This window comes from Nymphaea colorata, chromosome 4 (genome assembly GCF_008831285.2).
Source record: "Nymphaea colorata isolate Beijing-Zhang1983 chromosome 4, ASM883128v2, whole genome shotgun sequence".
NCBI classification, from domain to species: domain Eukaryota; kingdom Viridiplantae; phylum Streptophyta; class Magnoliopsida; order Nymphaeales; family Nymphaeaceae; genus Nymphaea; species Nymphaea colorata.
In genome coordinates, this window is record NC_045141.1 from 20,252,738 (window position 1) to 20,274,506 (window position 21,769).

Here is a 21,769-nt window from a genome sequence, read left to right on the forward strand (position 1 = left end):
CGCCGGCAGACGGCGGCACCCAGGCTATTGGTCGACTCGACGAAAGGGGGAAACCCTTCCCAATGTCCTCCCTAACAAGGGGGAGGAGTTTCTCTTTCTTCTGCCGGTCGACAATGACAACGATGCCGCTGCCCAACGGTCACATACCGTTAGGCGGTACCAGCCGCTGTCGGCCGGCGGGAGGGGGAGAAACTCCTGCCCCTTCCTCCGTCATGTTAGTGTGTAAAAGGAAAGGTTTCTCCCCCTTTCACAGATCGACAGCAGCCTCGACCGATGGCCTAGGCGCCGCTGTAGGCCAGCAGAGCTTCTCCCCTCCTCCTTCCCTCTGCCACCTTGAGGACTATTAAAAAATAATAACAAAATAAAAAGTAGAAAAAAAAAAAGAAAGCCGTTTGATATCTATAGATGACATCAGAACTTCGAGGAATGTATGTATATATATGAATTTGACTATTTAAAGTTTATCCAGTCATCTAACTACCATAGTCTATAAGTGGATAGTTGAAATAAAAATATGAAAAAATAAGTGAACTGATGTTAAACAATGAAAATGCCTGTCACTTTTTTTTTTTTACTTGTTCATTAAATAACGCTGGTTATATGGTTAGATAACTCTACAAAGCTAAAGTTGCCAATTGATTTTTATATACAAGGAAATTTGATAAAAGCCAAACAAATTGAGTAAGAGACAAAAACCAGTTGCAATGTAACTATATAGATATGATTTTAAGAGCAATTGGGTGAGAAACATGTATTAAGTTACTCGTTTTCTTGCTTAAATAATATTTTTTTATAATAAAAAATGAATTACTCTTATAACATCAAAATTTTGATAGTAAAAAAATTAAATTAGTATTTATAAACACATTAAAAAGTTCATATTTTGTTTAAAACATTTTTTAGTATGAATATAAGAGGCCAGGTTTTAATTCCTTACTTAAGTGTTATAGTTAAATATATATATATATATATATATATATATACACGCGCATGTGTGGGTAATATATATATGAATATATATATGAATATATATACGCGCACCTGTGTGGGCAATAGCCTCCACACGTCCACATATGCCTCCGCCTCAGGGTTCAACATATGGTCCACTCCAGCTTCCTACGTACGTGAATGGCAGAATGGGACATTACATTACCTTGCCTCACGGGATTAAGTATTGTCACAAAACATTCGGGTTATGGTCCGGGTTCGATTTACCTCACGGGGCTCCGGCTGAACCCAATTCTTCGCGACGTCGGAAGACTCGATCAATTCGGTTCTCTCTCTCTCTCTCTCACTTAACTTTTTGGATATTTACGTTGAAATCGTTTTAGCGATTGACAGATCTTGATCTGGGCAGAGCAGCAGAGTACAGGTTTTGGCGCGAGGATTCAAGAGTTTTGGAGGGACAAAACAATGAGGAAGGCTGCTGGAGCCAACACCGCCAAGGTACATATTTCCTTCTCCTTACCTCTTCCTGCTCGATCGCCCTCTTCTCCACCATTGTTGATTCGGTTTGCTGTTTCCGGTTCATTTTCTGTCATTGTTTCTTCGCTGACCCAGAAACGGTGTCTTGTGTACGTTCGTCTCGTCGAGGGTGTGATCGACTTTTTTCAGCCACCAGTCTTTTTCTGTGCGCCATCTGTTCACCATTCTCTAATTACCAGTGGACGTAAAATTGGTGTCTGGAATTAGGGGTTGTTCGTATGTTTGTGTTTTTTGCACACGAGTTCCAGTCATTATTTTGTCCAACAATCTTGAAATCGTTAAACCGTAAATAACTATTTTGGCGTTGCACCATGTGTTTTGTCATTTAGATTCCTCGTCCCCCCTCCCCTCCCTCCCGGGTTTGACAAAAGATCCAAAAGTTACTAATCGAGTGCTATTTTCTGAAGCGTTTGTAACGATCTAAAAGTTTTTTATGGCCTTATATTTTACAAGTTATTCCTACCAAGACCCAGGTAATGGAGTGCTTATGGGTTTGGTTATGCCATATTTCACATGATCATAAGCAGTATGCGACTGCTTGGGACTGCCAACTTGGCGCAGAGAATGCAGTCGATTGATCTTCATCGACAGGGGCATCCTTTTTACGGTATATATTACACCAATATTTGGTGCCAGGGCTGGTTTTAAGATTATGGAGTCAAATAAAAATCATTGAAGTAATTGGACTCCTTGTAGACATCAACGAAAGAAAAAGCACCTCAAAAATAAATAAAAAGATAATCATGTGTTCCTGTGATGGGGAAAATCAACTTGCTGCAACCCTGATGTCTTAAAGAGTACCATTCGGGCAAAAAGGCCTCTAAGGATTATGTTATCCATGTCTTGCGAGGAGGCACCTCACCTATGTAGTCCATTTACTTTTGCCAGGAACTCTTTACGAAGAGACCGTATTATTAATGGCCAAATGTATTTGTTACGTTGTATATAAAAGCTATTTGCGATGCTGTGTTTGGGCGTAGAAATGTTGTCCTTTTATACAGCAGAGGAAGTCACTAATGTGAATAAGAATGTTACCATGTTATCAGTTGAACTTTCACAGAAAGTTTCACAAACTTCGTGGAACATGAAACAAAATGTTAAGAGAGTGAACATGAACTAAAATAAGTTCTTTAATGATCACAAAGATTCTTTAAAATGACCCTTTTCTGGTTTTTTTTCACCGTTGTTAACATGCAGACACTTGAGAAGCTAGAGAAAAGTGTGCAAGCTGGGAAGTATTATGAAGCACAACAGATGTACAAGTCTATACATACGAGGTACTTTACATATTATTCTTCAATGAAACTGTCATCCTTTTCCAGTATCTTGTGGTTTGTTTTATTTCAGCAATTTTATGGTTCCACGAGAATAATTTCAAAGGATCTTAGCTTCGATGTCTCTGTTAATGGAAACATGGTGCTCATATTAATAATAGGTCTTTCTGATGTTGATAGCATGCAAAAAATAATGTCAAACTATAGACATCTTGGAGATTTAATTGAGCTTTCATGAACTATGAAGAGTGAGAAATGCCTGGAATTGAGAGTTGCTGATGAAATTTTCCATAATTTGCAATATTGGGCTTCAAATATGAGTTGAAATTTTATTTGCTTTATTTTACATATCTTTATTTGCTGTATTTTACAAATTGACCTTTGAAGATATCCAAATTGAACCAATGTTAAAAAAATTCGAAGCCTCAACCTTGAAATGAGACACAAAAGCCGTACAAATTGAATGGCATAACTCCTTATCCAAATTCCAGTCTGTAATTTGTAGCAGCAATACATGAAAGTTCACTTTGTTTTTCCCTTATTTCCTGAGTCCAATTAAACCGGCTAGTTGATGAGGAAACATTCTGGTATAGTTATGTGCAATCCAAACTGCATTAAGGTAACACAATGTGACTGTGTCGAGTCCATCTATGGAATAGATATGGAGCTTTACAGGATGCAGATGTAGAAATATGGTGCTTATTAGCATTAAAATTTGTGGTTCTTGAAATCTTCATCTGTTTCTCTCCTGTTGATTGAAGTCAGAGTCCACATGTCTTTAACCATCTAAATCCAACTGTTTCGTTATCAACCCCATGGTGTGTTCCCTGAAAGAGTAATATCAAATCTCATACTGTTTTGCGTGGCATTATTGTGGAGGTGGACCTTGGTCTGCAAGTTTGAAAAGGCTTGGGTCTAGATTCTAGAAACACAAAGGGATATGCTCAGAGTGTGGGCGTGGATCCTAATCAAAGGATCCTGGACAATAATTCCATAAATTTTAGGCATAGGAGCATAAAGCACAAGCACATAAATACATATTGAAGTCAAGCCATCTTTGTAGTAAAACTTCAAAAGGTTTGAATTTGATTGTGCTTACATGGCCTGCATACTTTCTGTAGAATTTTCATTTTACTTTTTTGTCCTCAACACTTCTTTTGCACTGGTGTATCTTCATGAATGTGTCTTTAGTGGAATTACACGAAATTTCTTGACTTAATTTCTTTGTTAAGTGTTTAGCTGTTGAATTGAACAGATATATTACAGCTCAAAAATATGGGGAAGCGTTAGATATCCTCCAGTCTGGTGCTTCAGTCCAACTGAAACACAACCAGGTTATATTTTTATTAATTCAGACATTTTGTACCAGCATGAACACCTAACTGGACAATACATTGTTATGCATTTCTTAATTTCTGAAGCAATGTTATAGTGTGCCTGCAGTTTTTCATAATCAACATCTTAAAGCTTCATGGTAGAGCAATCAATGAGAACAACTGGGATTTCTCATTTTGAAAGTGAGGCCATGAATGATGTTCAAATTCTAATTCTTGGGGGGGATCATTCAGGCCAATTGCTGATTGACATTATATATGAATACATTAAATTGGTCTTTAAAGAGTTCATAGTAGAAAGAGGCATGCAAGTCTTTATGAGTCTGGAAGGGTACGATCGGCTTCTCGATTGTGGACCACCATGATTCTTATTATAAGGTGGTACTTGACACGTAGCTAATGTGACCTTTTATTTTACTAACAGATGATCAATCAGTGATCTAGAGACCTGCCTGAACCTTTTTGAATGGAAGGGCATACGAGAAGCAGTTTTAGGGCTTTGAATCTTGACATGGTTGGGCTGTTTGGGTCATTGAGGTTGAAGGTTGACAAATTCAAGCATGAAATTGATACTCTCAAGCAGCTTCAGCACGAGCTTGATATCTCAAAAAAATTGGAAATTGTGTTTAATGGAAACTTGTAATCTCATTTGGGAAACTTAGGGGATAAATTATAATTTTTTTATGAATCAAGTTTTCCCTTGGAGGGTTGGGAGGGGGTTGTGTTGGTTCAATGGCAAAGGTGTTAGACCCTAGTCGATGGTATAGAAATTCAGTAAGATGTGGATCCAATACATGGTAACTGATACCATTCAACATGCTAAGTCAATTCTAAAAGCTGTATAACTAGTTAGAGAAAGCAAAATATACTCACCCGAGAACTTGATTCCATATACTGAAACAAAGAAGAAATCCTAGAAAATAAAATCAAGATAGGGATGTCACACCCCGACCTTTTGACACCCAAACATTTTTTTTTTCTAAACATAAAGCATCGAGGTGCGACTACACAACAGTTCAAAAGAGATGAGCCAAGCAATTCAAAACAATGGGGCGAACCTTCATTTATATAACCATTTTGTATATACAAACCACATCTATGTGTATAACAAAAATGCTCCAACTATATGATTGATGTCTATCAAAAAACAAGACATCAATACCAATAAACCAAGATGCGCCAGCACTAAACAAGAAAACAAAACCCAAAACCTCCCCAGTAGGACGTGAGTGAAGCCATCTGCTCAACCTGCTGCCCCGGGTCCACCAAAACCTGAAAAAGAAAACAACTGAAAGCTCAGCCTTCGCAGTATGACAACAAGCCAGGAAAATACCAAACCCTCTTAGATAGGGCTCAAATCAGAAAACAATTATCAAAATCATTCATCATTATGTCGTGTCAAGGGAAATCTAATAGAAAAGAATCTAGAACAAAAAGAACAATCTGTAAACGAATCCAAGACTGTAGCAGAAAATAAATGTTCTAGAAAAATGCAGTTGCTTTTCTTGCGAAGGGAGGGGGACACTTAAGGCCTAGTCTATGAATTAATGAGAAGTTCAATGTGGTAACTTGAATTGCATTTCTTTTCTACCTTTACATCTAATTGGTGAAGAAGGTCTTCAATCAATGAGCAACAAGGAGCCTGGTAAATTGGTGGAGAATTATATTAAACTTTAAAGTTTAAAGTGTCTGATTGGTGATTCATGTCAGGTTGTAAATGCGAGGGTTTGGCTTGGTGAACTATTGACAAGAAAGAAGGGGATCTTAGCCAAGGGGTAGTTCAACATGCTTATTTTTAGTTAAAAATGAATTCCACTCACGGAATTATAGCAGGCTCAAGAATCATGATAGCCAGTTCCTCGTTTGAAGTTTATTTGTTCTCATTCCTTTTCGCAGGGAATAAATGATGATCATCAATGCTGTAGTTGCTCTCATTACTTGTATCTTATGTTGCTTGAGTACTCTGGGCTCTGGATTTCAGGCTTATCACATTCTCTGTTTTCAGATTACACAACATGTCAGCTTTTCATTTTTCATGATCTCAATTTTCTTCAAATAGATGCCATATTTACTCATCCCTCTACATCTTCCTAGGTCACTTGTGGGGCTGAACTTGCTGTTTTGTTTGTTGAGACACTTGTCAAGGGGAAATATCCATTTTTGCATGAAAATCTTGGTTAGTTTCTTACTTGTTATGTTTATATCTGGTGTATTGTGGCCCACTGTGGATCAAGGATTTTGTGCTTGTGTTTTCGTACTGACTAGTTGTTTCATTTTCTCAGGGTTTTCTCATTTTCTACCATCTATTTTTCTGTATTCTTTTGTTCCCTTGAATGTAGGCACCACTGTGGATCAAGGATTTTGTGCTTGTGTTTTCGTATTGACTAGTTGTTTCATTTTCTCAGGGTTTTCTCATTTTCTACCATCTATTTTTCTGTATTCTTTTGTTCCCTTGAATGTAGGCAGTTGATAACCAATTGTAGGGCTTGAGGAGCTAAGCAAGATTGCCTTGACCCAAATTTTGAGAAGCATGGCCACCAAACACACGTACACTCACATGCACTCCAATGCATTCATGCAGGCATGGTCTGCAAAACTAGCTTTTGACCAAGTTTCAGCCAACTTCAGTTGAAATACATGCAGTTTCCTTGAGAAAATCATTCATGTAATATACAACTACTTTATCATTCATTTCTGCTTGCCGCACAAAGACAAAGAGAAACGGATACGGGCTGTTCTTGTTTAAGTGGTTGACATTCTATGCAAGCATAAATAACTGGATCTTTTGCTGCTTAATGTTCTTGATATTACTACTTAGGAATTAGGATTTGGTTTTGCACTCAAAAATTAATATTTGATATGATTCTGTTCTCTCCATTTTGCCCAGGTAATGACCTTTATGTTGTTTGGCCACTATTACTGATTTTGTCTTTCATGTTAGGAGTTGATTTTGCCAATATGATCATGCTGTAAGCTTTTTTATCAGATCGTGTCAGGTCCATATATGCTGATTTCCCTCAAATTGCTCTGCCACACCACTTAATGGACGATGATGATGACATGCAAAAGCTCTCAGAGGCATTGGTTGCTGCAAAGACACGTGTCGAGGGATGCTCATCATTTCTAAAAGCAGCCATTAGGTAGTCATCCTAGCATTCAGAAAGGAGAGGATAATTTTTGTTTTGGGGGTGTGGTGTGGGGGGGGGGGGGGGAGGGATGATTTCGGAGAAATAGCTAATAAAAAGCTAAATATTGTGAAAAAAACTAAATATACATATGTTTAGATCTCTCTCTCACACACACATCTCTTCAATTTTTTTTAAAATCTCGAACAGGAAGTGATTTGCTCAAAATTTCTCTCTTGTAAACTCACCTTTTCGTATTTTTCTTTTTTATACCAGTCAACAGGGATTTGCTCTAATTGTTTTTCTGTGATTCATGTTTCCAGATTCTGCAATTCGTATATCCCCTGTTCTTTGTAATATTTTGACATTGGATACTTTTTCTTCTTGAATACTTCTGGTTTCATCTTTATTTTTATTTGTGAGGAAGTGATTTTTGGTAAATCTCTATACTTTTTCCTGTGGATGTTAAAGTCCTTTATTTGTGTCGCAACTTTATCTGGAACAGTTGCTTTATCTCTTTTCCCTCTGATATTTAGCTTAAATCTCATGTGTTTTTTCTATGAGCAACCTCAGGTAAAATATTTAGCCTTTTAACTTTTTATGTTATAAATAGGTGGTCTGCAGAATTTGGTGGTCCTAGGAGGGGATCTCCAGAGCTGCATGATATGTTGGCTGAATACATGTACTCTCAATCTCCTGAACCGGTAGGTCCAGAAGCAGTTGCACACACGATAGATTTGCCAGGTTTCTTTATTCTCATTCAGCTGCTATTATCCAGTCAATGATTAAACCAATAAAGTGATGTTATTTCAGATTATGTGTCTTTTGCATTTGCTATGTTTTTCACTCAGACATTTTATCTCTTGCTCTGCACGCACACACACGCACGCACACACACATACACACACACATATGTATATATACATATATATATATACATATATATATATATATGTACATATACATATATATATGTACATATACATATATATATGTACATATACATATATATATGTACATATACATATATATATGTACATATATATATATATATGTACATATACATATATATATATATATATATATATAGAGAGAGAGAGAGAGAGAGAGACAGTGACTCTGATAAATCAGAGTCACGGTGACAGCCCATCTCAGCTGCTCGACAGCGGCTGACAATTGTGTTGGCTTTTCCTTTTTAGTGTGGTGTATGCGTTTTTGAGTTTTTCAAATAAAAAAGGAAAACCCTTCCTTTTTTACTTTAAGCATCCCATTCACAGACCTGAGAGCATCCAGAGGCCGGTCAAGTTGACACTTTTCCAAGATGTATTTATTCATGTGTAGGTGCATATGTATTCAATTTCAGACATGTACTTTCTATTTGCTTTAGTATCAGCTGATCCTAGGTACAATTTTTAGCCCTATGTTAAAATGTGAGAACAATACTCTATATGCATTTACCAAGCTGCAATTATACCACTGCCGGGGAAAATTTTATGATGCAGTACTTAGTTGTGTTTGTTTTGGAAGTGCTAATGGAGTTTGCAACTTTTTTTGTAGGATATGGTGAAGGTATCAATGCATTTTGTTAGAGGAAACTGCCCTGAGAAGTTTGCTTCAATACTGGTGAATTTCATGGGCAAGGTATGACAGATTTTAGAATGATAATATCCGCTTGCAGCTCCAATTTAATATTTATCTCTGCCTTATTCAAATTGCTCTTATGATTGCATCTTCTTTTTCTACTGAGAACTACTAAATCAAAAAGAATATGAAGGAAACTGAGACGTGGCCTTATCTTAGTTCTTGAGTATAGCAATCAAGCTGTAAGCTCCCATCAACATGCTGACAATGAATGTGTTGTGAGCCAGAGCCTTCCACTGCTTATTTCGATCCAGTATTTTAAACATTTATTATTTTTTGCATTTGTTTTCCGATGCTGTTGAAGATCAATATATGGAAGGAAATGAATTTTTTGGTCAAACGACCCACTCTCCAACTATGGCACATCATTATGTAGCAAGAACATAGAAGATCAGATGATTCTGATCATGGTGAAGATTGTAATCTGGTGAACCAAAATGGAAGTCTTAACCAAAATGGAAGTCTTAAGTAATCTCAATTGTTGGTCCACCACATGCCTAGAGTTACCAGGTTCAGGTGGTCAACTGCAGCTAGTGTGAAGGCTCTGGCTCTACACTCTACACCAAAAAACAGTTCAATCACTTCAAAATTACCTAATCTAAAGAGCCGTCATCTGGCCTAAGAGGACACTGGAAGTAGGCCGTTTGTGCATGGAGGCTAACAGTACATCTAAATAGCAGTACAAATTGTCACTGTTAGTTCAAATCAAACAACCTCAGATGCCCCAAGCTCCCCATGGTTCTCAAGAGTAAGACGAAAGATTAAGAATTGAAGCAAGTTCAACAGCAAGAAGCACAAATAATAAAACTTAATGGATAATCTTAGGGGAACCTTTGATAGACAATGTAACTACTCAATGCAAATGATGAGCTAAACTTATGATATGTACAGTGATACGAGGGCTCTCAGTGCTAGCATTCATGGGAAAAAGAGCAAAATGGAAGTAATAGCATAAACGAATATAAACACCCTTTTGGCTTCACCACTAAATTTTGCTTGGATGGTAACAGACAAGATTGCTGATACTTAATGGACTTTGGATTACACAAGGTACTGAAGCTGGCCAAGGTCGTTCTTTTCTTTGTTATTTAACCTGTTACCATAATATGTGTAGAAGCTCATTAAGCAAAATCAGACAATATAATAATTGTGAATAGCCCTAACCATGAAAAGGAAATGTATCTTATGCTAGATGCAGTAGAAACCATCACTGAAATATCAAGTGTGAGTTGGACCAAATATTGAGACATGGTCAATACTACAATAAGGATTAATTGGTTTTCCTGTATCTGTATACAGAAGTTTCTCATAACCTTCTATTATTCCTTTCAATTTTGGAAGTAAATATTTTGCATAGTCAAAATTTATCATCCATTTTTTTTAGATTCTATCTGTTTACTATTTTTATTAATTTTATTGATGCAGTGCTATCCTGGAGAAGATGATTTGGCCATTGCTCGAGCTGTTTTAATGTAAAATAATTTACTTTACTGCTTTTTAACATGTATTTGTTCTAGTGAAGTTTGAGGTGAAAGCAATATATGTGCAGGTACTTATCCTTGGGGAACTTGAGAGATGCTAACTTCCTTGTAGATGAAATGAGAAAGCAACTAATCTTGAAGCAACTTGAATTCCCATCTACAGAACTGATGACTTTTGTAAATTATCTCTTGCAAACGTAAGTATTGCTTTTACTTGAATATTACCTTTGTTCCCTGTTCCTTCATTAGAGGCTTACCCTGTAGTTTGGTAAACTGATTGTGTACAGAGCCCCATTTGTTGATTAGGAAATGGAATTCCAATCTGTTGCTTTGGCTATGTGAATTGAAATGCATGATAACTTGCCAAATTTGAGGATCATGAATCTCCTTTTCCAAATTTGATGCTCATTTTGCTTTCTAGTTAATCGGCGCTATACATGAGTTGATGGGTTTCATCATGTAATTGCTTTTTAGAAGATTGTGTCTAAGTATGTTGCATTTATACTGCCATCCGGCAAGTATGAAGCTTGTAATTGCTCAACAGTGGAACGCTACATTTATGCACAAGCCTAATGTATATGATATGGATATTAATTCTTGCTAACAGCATGGTCCCATATAACATTGATACTATCCTCCTTTTTTTGGTGTTTAATATGATAATGGTCATGAATTGCTAACTTTACTTATCTTCCTTGTGAACTAATCATACAGTTTCTTGATTAGTCATCACAAAGTCAAATGTGGACATGACCATCATGTCTACAGCATTTAGCAAGGAACCTCATGTTTATTAAATCCAGTCATCAATGTAAATTCTTTTAACCTGTTTGAATAACATTACTGTATTGAAGAAAGTGTTTACAAGTTTTTCCTTCTCATTCTATTGATTATTCATGGATGTTCAAGCACATAAAATAATATCAAAAGGCACTAAGGACATTATTTCCAATGGAGAACTGCTACAATAAATTTGAACTAGCCTATGAACTAATTCCTCAACAAACCTGTGGACGATTGTTTCTCACTTTTATTTCCAGTGAACGGATGAGATAAGTTACTCATCAACTTTCGCACTCCTTCCCTTGTTCATCTTTCTTTTATCCTTTTCGAGCGCTTCCACATCCCAAATACTAGCTAGAAGAATCCATATCCAAGGTAAGTAAAAAATGATTAATTTTGGCATTTGCCTGTGAATTTGTGTATATGTTTATGTGAATTTACTGATAAGGAAATCTTTTCCCTATATCTCCATTCCTAACAGATGCTTGGACCTTTTTAACCTTTCAAGTTGTTTATGTATGATATTTGAATGTAAAGCTGCTGTCATGATCATATAAAGTATATCATGGACATAATGAAGTTTCCAATCTGATCTAATTCCTTTTTTGTCATGGAATTTGTTTTTGGGTAGATTGGAGCGTGAAGCTGTACCACTTTTTAAGATACTAAGACAAAAATATAAGAGCAGCATAGATAGAGAATCATTATTTGATGAGGTAAATTTTTTACCTTATTGCTTCTTGCTATTAACTTTTCCAAGCCTCTTTGATGAATTTGGGGTTAGGGTGAACATCTCATTTAATGGTAGTTACAGATGGTGTCAATGGGAGATAGGAGTTGTACCTTTTTTCAAGGAAGTCTATCCTTTTGTAAAGTCATGAGCATGATTTGCACTTGTGAAACTAATCAAAGGATAACACTGGGGAAAACTACGTTTCTAATAACAGTATTATTTGTTGAATTTGTAACCTTGCTATTGTAGTTGTAATGCGTAGTTCTGCCTTCTTATCTGTGCTCGATTTTGCCTTTTTTCTTTTTCAGTTGCTAGATGGCATAGCTGAACGGTTTTACGGATTACAGAAAAGAAGTGGTTTACAGGGCATGTTTGGGGACTTTTTCAAGGTTAGACCCTCTTTGCCTTTACTATTTCTATCCGTTAGTATTGCTCATTCATGACACCGAGGCAGTTGGGGCAGTATCTCTATGTGCCCTTTTCGAAAGACACTTGATAAATAAATTATTCGCATGACGGATATTCTGCAATGGCAAAGTTGTGGCAATGGAATCAAGAACGCTGGTTCTGAACTGAAGTATGCAATAGCTTGCCGTTCAGCTATCTTATGCTGTTATGCTAGATTATATTGGACTCGTATTTTCATTCTCTTCTGTTGCAAGAAATAGCCATTATGGATAATCTTGTAAGTGCATGGAGTGATTAGCTACATTCTTCTCTTAGAAATTGTTGTAGTGGATAATTTTTGTAAGCAACATAGGTTTATTAGGTAGATGCACGTGATGCTATAGCTGCATTATCCAACATATGCCAAGTCAAATTTTCTTCTCAACTTTTTCAGATGATGGGAGGTGAAATGGTAGCATGAGTATATTGAATTTGATATCTTAAGTGGCGCACTGTACATGAAAGGATTTGAACTCGAAACTTTTCCATTGGCAAGTTTCTGTTGTTGCTGACTATCACGCTGGACCAAGAAGACATGCGAAGCTGTCTCAGTAAGGGTTGCTGTTTCAATCATCTGATGAGTCATGGTTCGGCATATGGATCAACCTCTTGTATTTTGAATTCTAGTCATTTAATTATGTGAGCTTTAAGCATGAATATAATCCCCATGATGGCGGCTTATTTGGCTTGCTATGAAGTAGGCCGCAGTTTCCTTTATTAGCGAAACCAGCAGGAAAGAATTCAACCACTATCTGATTTCTAGTCGTTACTTGTCTAACACGATCCATTAAACATTGGTTATTACTCTTTAGAGACACATTTCTAGATGGGCTGAACACCAGCACTCTTCAGACCCTCTGTATTGTAAGTGTGATGCTCCTCTCGTGCCGGCATGATAATTACGAATCTGACATTAGGAAGAAAAATCATACTTTTCATTGTTCTCTTGGCTTCATCAAAGGCGAGGTTGGAAATTCAGAGGCATGTCCTCGCACTCATAGGTAATGAGGCCTCCTTCGGGTAAGTAGAGTTTGAGCTACTGCTCAAAAAAGGCTGAAGCCTTCCACCCAATCCTTCATCTCCAATGATACATGGCCTGCTATGGTGCATGAAGACACTGTGGTTGCCGTGTTTTAACTTGCGTGTCGGTGACTTATCGTGTGCAGCACAGTACCATGACTGGTCGTTTGTCAACCTTTACTCATCCCATTGTACCAACCTCCTTGGGGATTTCTTCTAAGCGCAAAAAAAAAAATCTAAGCATTTCAGACACTAAGTAAAACAAATATAAATTGGATTTAGTTGCCTACAGGAAACCTTCAATCGTGTTGCTTGCTAGAAGGATGGCCACTCGATGCCATCTTAGGGGAACTGTGGTCCCTGAAACTCTGAAAGTCGGTCAGAATAAAAAGTACACGGACTACGTTTTGAAAATGCTCGAGATTAACAGTTTTCTTTAACAGGACTTTGCAGCTCATTTTATTGCCTATTGACTGCTGAGACTACTTTGACTTATTGCCTGTTCGCAGAAGGAAAACCTTGAATGACGTGCCAACCTGAGTTTATACACTCATGTGATGTGAGTATATATAGGTCTATTCTACACTAGCACGACGGTGATAAAGCCGCCATAGGATGCGATTACTGTTAAAAGTATGGCTATGTAAGCCATTCCAAAGTCACCAGGCTTCACCACATTTCAATTGCATATGGAGGAGGCAACTCTCATGACTCGGAGCAGAAGCATGCACATGAATGCATGCGAGTGTCCCAAGTGAATACTAGCTGTGCATGCCAACACCATCTGAGGATATGAATTTGGGAGCTGTTACAGTTATAAGCGCATACAGTACCAGCATTCGCATTTAAATTGCATATATGGGGAAGGCAACTCTCTCATAACTGGAGGCGGAACCATGCACATGAATACATGTCCACAAGTGAGTGGCTACGAGTACCTGCTATACGCGCCAACGTCACATGCGTAACAAAACCTCCATGTTTCTTAGGGATGCAATCAAAATGCAAAGGCACCTTCCCACAACTGAATGGATGCAGTACAATCCCGAGCAAAACTTTTGTCTAATATCATCCTTTTCTTTTTCTCTCATGTGCATCCAGAAATGAATAGATGAAAAAAAAAAAGAACAGGATAATCAACACCTTATTCATCTTGGCCTAGGTGAGATTGCATTAAGACCACCGATGAATGGCCTCAACGCTTGGGGTATTACAACAGATCCATCTTCCTGCTGAAAGTTTTCCAACAAACATATCATCATCCTTGGTACAGCACAGGCAGTAGCATTGAGGGTGTGCACAAACTGCGTAGAGGTAACATTGGACTTTCCCTTTTTGGCATGTGGAGGCAGTGATTGCTCAGGTGGGGAAGGCCGGTAACGGATTCCTAGCCTTCGGCTTTGGTAATCGGTACAATTCGAGGCACTTGATATCTGAACATAAGTGAACTTATAAGCTTCATTGCAGCCATCAAATGCAGAAGTAAATCAAGAAACAATTTACTTTAATCACAGGTCCCGTGTTCTTGGATTGACTTAACCAAGATTTAGTTAGGCCAAGTTCAGTCAAGCTGTCAGGTTTTGAAAGATAGGACAGAACCTTTGCCTCAGCAAGGTTGCAAATTGAGCAGGATGAATATAGTGATGTCTGGAGGGCCATGAGATGTTCAGTTCCCAGCAAATAAATCCTCAACATATATCAAGCAACAATGTGGTGCCAGTTCTCTTTCATGAGGATTATTAGGTATAAACAGGCAAAGTGAAAGCTAAATTGCCTTCTAAACACCTGAGAACTGGCTTTAAACAAACCGAGGCCAATCAAAAAGCTCCAAAAATTAACGGGCAAATTGATCACAGAGCTTGTCCCAGCCAGTGTTAATGGAATACAGGACCAACCTAACTGTCAAATAGGGTCCAGGACATTCATATAGACTGCTTCCAAAGTAGAAAATGAAAGCCCATAAAAATAGGAGAATGTAAAACATATACCTCTCCATAGCGCCCAAGACCTGGCATCCATGCTTCAATGTCAAATTTACGATACGCTGGTGCACCTAGATCCTCTGAGGACATGTCCAGGATCCTGCACACACAGTCAGCAAATAGTTGGAAGACAATAGCAGACAGAACTCTGAAACAGAATCAAATAAGATTATGCCTGAAATTTGATTTCTCGTTTCTCGTTTCTGAACCATCAAAGAATGCCATAGGTGCAGGAAAACATCAAGGGTACTTCAACATAGATGTTAAACTAGTAGTATATTAGAGCAAATGTAAAACCAGTTAAGAATATGTAAAAGGATAATAAGGTCAGTAACTTGGTGAAAAATATTCAACAGTCTCATGTCTTATCATGTTACAAACACTAGGTTATCAGGACCATAAAAAGAACTGAACAAGTCAAGCTGGCTTGTAGGCATGTTCATTAAGGACAAAAACCTTGTTGTGAGTAGTTCATGAACACATAAGAACAAGCTGGGTTGAAGATCAATTATTACTGGACGAACACAAACGGCTCATTTTGTCTGCAAGGTCCAATTTCTGTAGATGTTTTAACTAAGAAACCTAACATATTATAATATTAGAATGTAAGCATAACAAAAAGTATGTGTAGAGAATTTGTTCTATAGATAACGTATATGATATATGCATGTAAAGGAATTGCTGTATAGGCCATCTGTGGCAATCCAGCCATTCAAAATCCAACTGTATAGTTGTCTCAGGAATGTCCACGAATGAAGTACTCAAAAGTGCCCGAATTTGCAAAGTTTCCAGACGGAAGTTGGGGGCTCCTATGTATCTACATATGTATAAAATAGACAAAATATACATGTCAGATATCTATACTGTTAACAAATCTATATGAGTAAGGCCACGCTAAGCAGCTCCTCTTCATTTAAATACACGAGCCAAGTTTTGCACACCCAACCAGTTTGATGATTACAATGAGCATTCTCATGATTCAAGCCAAGCCAACCTGACCATTGAAAGACTAATTCCCAAACCATTGTGACATCAATGGAGGAAATGGTCATGTTTCAGAAATGATTTTGGTCTTCCTCGTTCAGTGGATTGTAATTACTTGAAATGTAAGCCGAGAGAAGTAAACATATCCTCCTCAAGTTTGATCAATTCGTCATGGTAGAAATCACTTTCCTCTGGACGGCATAAGATAAACATCTCAACCTTGCTAAATTGATGAACCCGATAAAGACCCCTGCAAGAATTTCAACATCATAGGTAAATCAGATTCAAGTTAGTTTGAGATAGTGAAGCGCCGTATGAGTTCAAACTGCACTTTTTGACACTAGGAAAACAAAGGAATCATGTATAAGAAAAGAGCTCACCGTGTTGCAGTGCCAGCAGCACCAGCTTCTGTACGGAAACAGTGGGAGAAGGCTACATACTTCAAAGGCAACTGTGAATCAGAAAGAATAGAATCGATATGGATCCCTCCTACAGGTATCTCTGCAGTTCCGATGAGGCATTGATCACTTCCTTCAATGGAGTAAACCTATTCAACAACAGCATGGACATTTATATATTTCCATCAAAACCCAATATACGTTAAGATTTAAATGAACAAATGCAGCCTAATTGTTGATGTGGAAAACAACAAACATGCACAGGTTAACCAGTTGAAGTATTGACCATGTGAGGTTGAAAACGGTGCCTACACTCACCAAGGATGGAACCAAAAGGCATTGGTTACTCCATGTTTACTTGTTGGGTATGTGTGTGTGTGAGAGAGAGAGAGCACAATTGATAGTTTTGTTATCAAACGTGATAAAATATAATCTTATGAAACTATACCAATTGAATTGAGTCCACTGCATCAGGACAGCCTATAAATTGCTGGAGCGCCAAAAGCCCCAATTGCCAATTTGGCCAGGCCGGAAATAGGGTTTGTAAGCCTAGGACTAGCATGTGTAACACATATATGAATGGCCACCATAAATACGTGAAGATCCAGTTCCGAAAGAAGCTAGCTGTCCCACAAGTAGTTTGTAGTTAAATAAGAGGAAGACCTGAATATTATATGCAAGCCCGCAGAACGTGAATTGATTTACTGCAAAGAGATAGTTGCATACCTGGGTATTTTGTCCCCTAGGTTGGAAACCACATTTCTCTACTACAGAAGATCGAACAATCTCAGGAGTAGCCAATGGCACAAAACCTCTTTTCATAGCTTCAGAGAGCGCCCAGTTAACAAGGGCCATTTCCAGTAGAACTGCTTCATTCTTTAGGTAATAAAACTTTGAACCACTGACCTAGTCAATAGAAGACACAACAGCATGAATGACAAAACCAAGGGAAACTAAATAAATACATGCACAAATACAAGTTGAAAAACAACCTGTATCACTTGAGTTCCCTTGATCTACTGCTTCAAACAAAAAACTGGATGGTCCAAAACGTTCTAGGTAGAAACAATCAATAATGAGACTGAACTTGATGACTTGGAAAATTTTGAACCAATCAACTTGCAATATTAAAGACAGTTCTGCCCACTTATGTTTCCAAAAAACAAGCTTATGGAGAAACCCTCTCGTGAGAGCTAAAACAAAATTAAGGAGAGGTGTTGAGATCATGTTAAATTCTGAAAACTACAGCAGGACACTGTCTTCTCTTAAAATATAATAGAGATTGTTGGAGAAATATATTAGCTGGCATCTGCAGAAGACAGGATTGCTAAAAGCCACTCCACCTGATTGTATGAAACTCGCATGAATCCTGGCTCTTGGGACCCTTTCATAGAATTTCAGAACTCTTACTCTGGCAGAGGAAATATCTTATCTGTCTCTCTCATGTCAGATCTCATTCACACAGTGCCGGAGGTATTCCTTTCATTATCTTGTATGTGTCCTCCTGATCCGTTTTAGCAGTAATAAATGGAAGAATATATGTCCTTTGCAGTTCTGATATCAGAGACATAAAGGGTAGCAAACATGCTTGAAATGAACTCATGAAAGTCTTTATCTATGTGGACTTCCATTCAGGAAAGGACAATGTTTTCCTAGATAGACGGCTGCCACGTACAGATTGCCTCTTTCTTCCATGTATTCCTATATGTTTCTTTTGCTTTTAAGATTCCTGAAACGGTGGGAAAATGTTCCTGCAGCATGTTTTAGTAGCTAATAGTTTTTTTTCTGAATTAGTCATGTTGGTTATTCCAAGGAAAGTGCACTGCATAAAATCGCCCACCTAATAGATGAAAATTACATGTTAGGCAAATTTATGATCTTAAGATTCAGCTAAGAAGAACAATCTCCAGTCAGTTAGGTAATTGTGAAAGATATTATGGTTTGTGATGACGTCCTACAGTTCCTTGAAAGGATTAACCTAATGTGTCTAATGTAGTAACGGTTTTCCTTTTCTAGTGACTAACGTGACCAAGGCCCATCGGAAAAAGTAAAAACAGCAAAACTGACCAATTGATTGACAATCCCAAAAAGACATACCTCCGCAGCTGCATCAAAATCAAATAGATCAAGTTCCTTCCCGAGCTGAACATGGTCTTTGATGGGAAAGCCAAATTCGCGTGGACTTCCAACCTGAAAAAGGCTAATAAAAGTTGATTCTTTTTATGAAATTTAAGTACTTAGTTAAACCATAGAGAAAGCAGAGCAATCCTATACCGTTTTCCTTAGGACAGACTTATCTTCTCCCCCAATGGGCACATCAGGGTGGGTGAGGTTCGGTATGCATTGAGCTTCTCGTTGGAGTTGATCGGTGAGCTGTGCAAGGTCTTCTTCTAAAGCCAACAGTCCCTCCTTGAGATTCTTTCCTACAGACGTATCCACATGGTATTTTAAACTACAAGACCCAATTTTACCAACTTCATACTATTTAATTGTTTGCGCCGTTGGTCATAAAGCCACCTACTTAAACACATCAACCCGTTGTCATTCCTATTGCACACCGCTCAGAATAGTGCAAAAATTAAAGCTTGAAAGTTCAGAATTTTTGACCAAAATGCGCTTACCAATTGCACAATTTCATTATTTGAATGTATCCATTATCTAGTGGTTTGCTTCTTTTTTAGAATTTAATACTGGAGCAAAATGATCTAATCAACTACCTTCTTCAATTAGTGCTTGACGGACTGAAGGCTCGAGTTTCCCCTTCATCTTATTTGCGACGGCATTCCTCTCCCCACGAAGCCGTTCCACTTCCTGCAAGCTGTTATCGGCATCATGTACAACAGAAGGAAGTCCTCAAGGTACCAGAAAAGTCAGTATGACCAACATGGCAAAAACGAGGGCTAAAGAGTTAATCAGTGGAAGCAGAGTAAGAATATAATCTAACGGGAACCTTCTGAAGGGTGCTGAATTGATCATAGAGGTCAAGCACGAGTTCCAGATTGGCGGTGGACTTCCTGTTCCTGATGTTAGTGGCAACTGCCTCCTTGTTGTCACGTATCCACTTGAAATCTATCGCGGCCTTCCACTGCTGAGTCTTCTCATCTGCATTTCGGACCACCAACCCACAACATAAATTCTCGCTTAAAAGAGAGGAAGGGGGTCGAATGGGAGGGGAGGGAGAGAGAGAGAGAGAGAGAGAGAGAGAGAGACCTGGAACTTTGTCCTGGTGGGTGATTGGGGCAGTTTGGAGGGAAGCTGTGCAGAGTGGTGCAGCAGCAGCTTCTCTGCTGGTAGCAAAACCACAGGCATTGCGGAGGCCAGGGAGGAGCTTACTTTTGATGGTGGTGGTACCAGCTTTGGCGAAGAGAGAGGAGGAAGAAGAAGGAGCCCTCTTCCTCGATAAGAAGGTGCAGGGGAGGGACGCCCATCTCAGGCTTCCTCCGCCAACGCTCGTGAAGCCCAATAACATCATCATCTTCTCTCCCTTCTCTCCGTCTCCCTCGTCCTTTTTGCAGATTGGTTTATATGGTTTCTGGGGAAAACGAGTTAGACCGGTGATTTTGGTGCTAAGATCTCGATTCCAAGCTCGGACGACTCGGACCGTCGCGGCTCGTGCGTGTTCGGTTAAAGTCATGGATGAAGCCTGAAGGCTGGATTCAAGTCTCAACTTCCTCGAGGAGTTTAAGGACCAGTTCCCGTTCGTATATCCGTTAAAGTGGACTGCAAGTGAATCTGATTGTATTTGGTGAGAACCTTTATGTTTCAGGATCTCATATATTAAAAACTAGATTCCGATTTCTCTCCGGACTTCAATGACTATCTTTGGCTTTTGTCTATATTGAAAAAAGTCTGATCCATTTGCATTCTTTAAGAGTGTTTTTACTCAATTTTTAAAATATTTACTGAAAGAGAAACTGCTTTTTAGTAAAACCCCAACGACAAACCCTTATTTATTTATATATATATATATATATAAAAGAGAGAGAGAAAAAGAGAGAGAAATAATGGTGAGTCTAGATAGTCAAAATTATCCATTTCACACTCATGAGAACCCTTAAACCTATAAATGATTAATGGTTAAGAGAAACAAAAAACTGTGAAATTAAATGATATTCTCATTGTTTACCTTTCAACTGTCCATCAAAATAAGTCGGCTTAATGTCATCTAATGTCCATTAATCTCACCGCCTCATTTAGGCGGTGAGATTTATTTCCCCCCACCCAGTTCCGTGTTGCTCATCCTTGTCTGCATGTGGCGCTTGTTAATTTTGATAATGTCCTGATTTTATTGAATTTTAGAAAACGTAAGAAAGCAACCGATTAAACATTTTGAGGTTGTTTAGCAAATGAGGTATTTCATACATATATATATATATATATATATATATGGTAATTTTAGTTTTTTACCTTGATTATCTACTGGGTTATATATATATATCTTTTTTTTAAGACACCAAGCTATTAGCCATTAGCCATCTAACTATGACCATCCAATCCATCATTATGACCATCAAATCCATCACAGTTCTTATATTTTTTCATATGTTTTTCTCTCAACGATCAATTTTCATCAATAGACCGTCTTGATTAGATAGTTGATGATTCTAGATAACCAAATAATCATTGACCCACTTTATAGATTCTATAGATACTTAAAACAATAGGTTAATGCCACCATTAAACGACCCATTTACATTAAACGACCTCGCACATGTGACCTAGTTCAAGGCAGCATTAGTAGCGGAGCCAGCGTGGGGCTGGTGTGGGCGCCAGCCCAAGATAGCTCTATGTTTTTATCTGCTTAATTTCAAGTTTGTTCGTGCATGTACCGGCTTCAGCTTTCGTTTTCCTTTTCATAAAGTTAAAATTATGGGCATTCCACACACACGAGAAAGAAACTCAACTCTTATAGTGATAGCGGAGCCAGCGTGGGGCTGGCGTGAGTGTCTACCCACACCAGTACATAGTGCCCTATAGCAAAAAATTTATGTATCTGCCACTGGCCAGCAGTAGCGAATAAATAAATAAGAGTAAAGAAAATTGAGAATGTCAATGTTGGAGGATATTACGGCGATAAAAATT

At 38.1% G+C, this 21,769-nt stretch overlaps 2 protein-coding genes across 4 annotated transcripts; one reads left to right on the forward strand and one right to left on the reverse strand.

Moving 5' to 3' along the window:
* Positions 1 to 1,136: 1,136 nt before the first annotated feature.
* Positions 1,137 to 13,120, forward strand: LOC116253072 (protein GET4). Of its 2 annotated transcripts, none has more exons than XM_031627806.2 (13): positions 1,137 to 1,273; positions 1,358 to 1,446; positions 2,683 to 2,762; positions 4,015 to 4,093; positions 6,188 to 6,269; positions 7,080 to 7,233; positions 7,832 to 7,922; positions 8,776 to 8,859; positions 10,285 to 10,331; positions 10,409 to 10,537; positions 11,755 to 11,839; positions 12,165 to 12,245; positions 12,698 to 13,120. In XM_031627806.2, the coding sequence occupies exons 2-13, from the start codon at positions 1,414 to 1,416 to the stop codon at positions 12,722 to 12,724; spliced, it is 972 nt and encodes a 323-aa protein (XP_031483666.1). In that variant the 5' UTR covers positions 1,137 to 1,273; positions 1,358 to 1,413; the 3' UTR covers positions 12,725 to 13,120. The 2 variants fall into 2 exon arrangements, with proteins under 2 accessions (XP_031483666.1, XP_031483668.1); XM_031627808.2 differs by having other exon boundaries at positions 1,204 to 1,273; positions 1,363 to 1,446.
* A 1,041-nt stretch (positions 13,121 to 14,161) lies between these two features.
* LOC116253551 (serine--tRNA ligase, chloroplastic/mitochondrial) lies at positions 14,162 to 20,200 on the reverse strand. 2 transcript variants are annotated; one of them, XM_031628411.2, is made up of 10 exons: positions 19,898 to 20,200; positions 19,638 to 19,789; positions 19,405 to 19,498; positions 18,962 to 19,110; positions 18,785 to 18,877; positions 17,414 to 17,593; positions 16,670 to 16,836; positions 16,405 to 16,539; positions 15,312 to 15,405; positions 14,162 to 14,756 (listed from the first exon to the last, which is right to left on the reverse strand). In XM_031628411.2, exons 1-10 carry the CDS (start codon positions 20,160 to 20,162, stop codon positions 14,472 to 14,474), a joined length of 1,614 nt encoding a protein of 537 aa, XP_031484271.1. In that variant the 5' UTR covers positions 20,163 to 20,200; the 3' UTR covers positions 14,162 to 14,471. The 2 variants fall into 2 exon arrangements, with proteins under 2 accessions (XP_031484271.1, XP_031484272.1); XM_031628412.2 differs by having other exon boundaries at positions 19,405 to 19,505; positions 19,898 to 20,037.
* Positions 20,201 to 21,769: the final 1,569 nt, after the last annotated feature.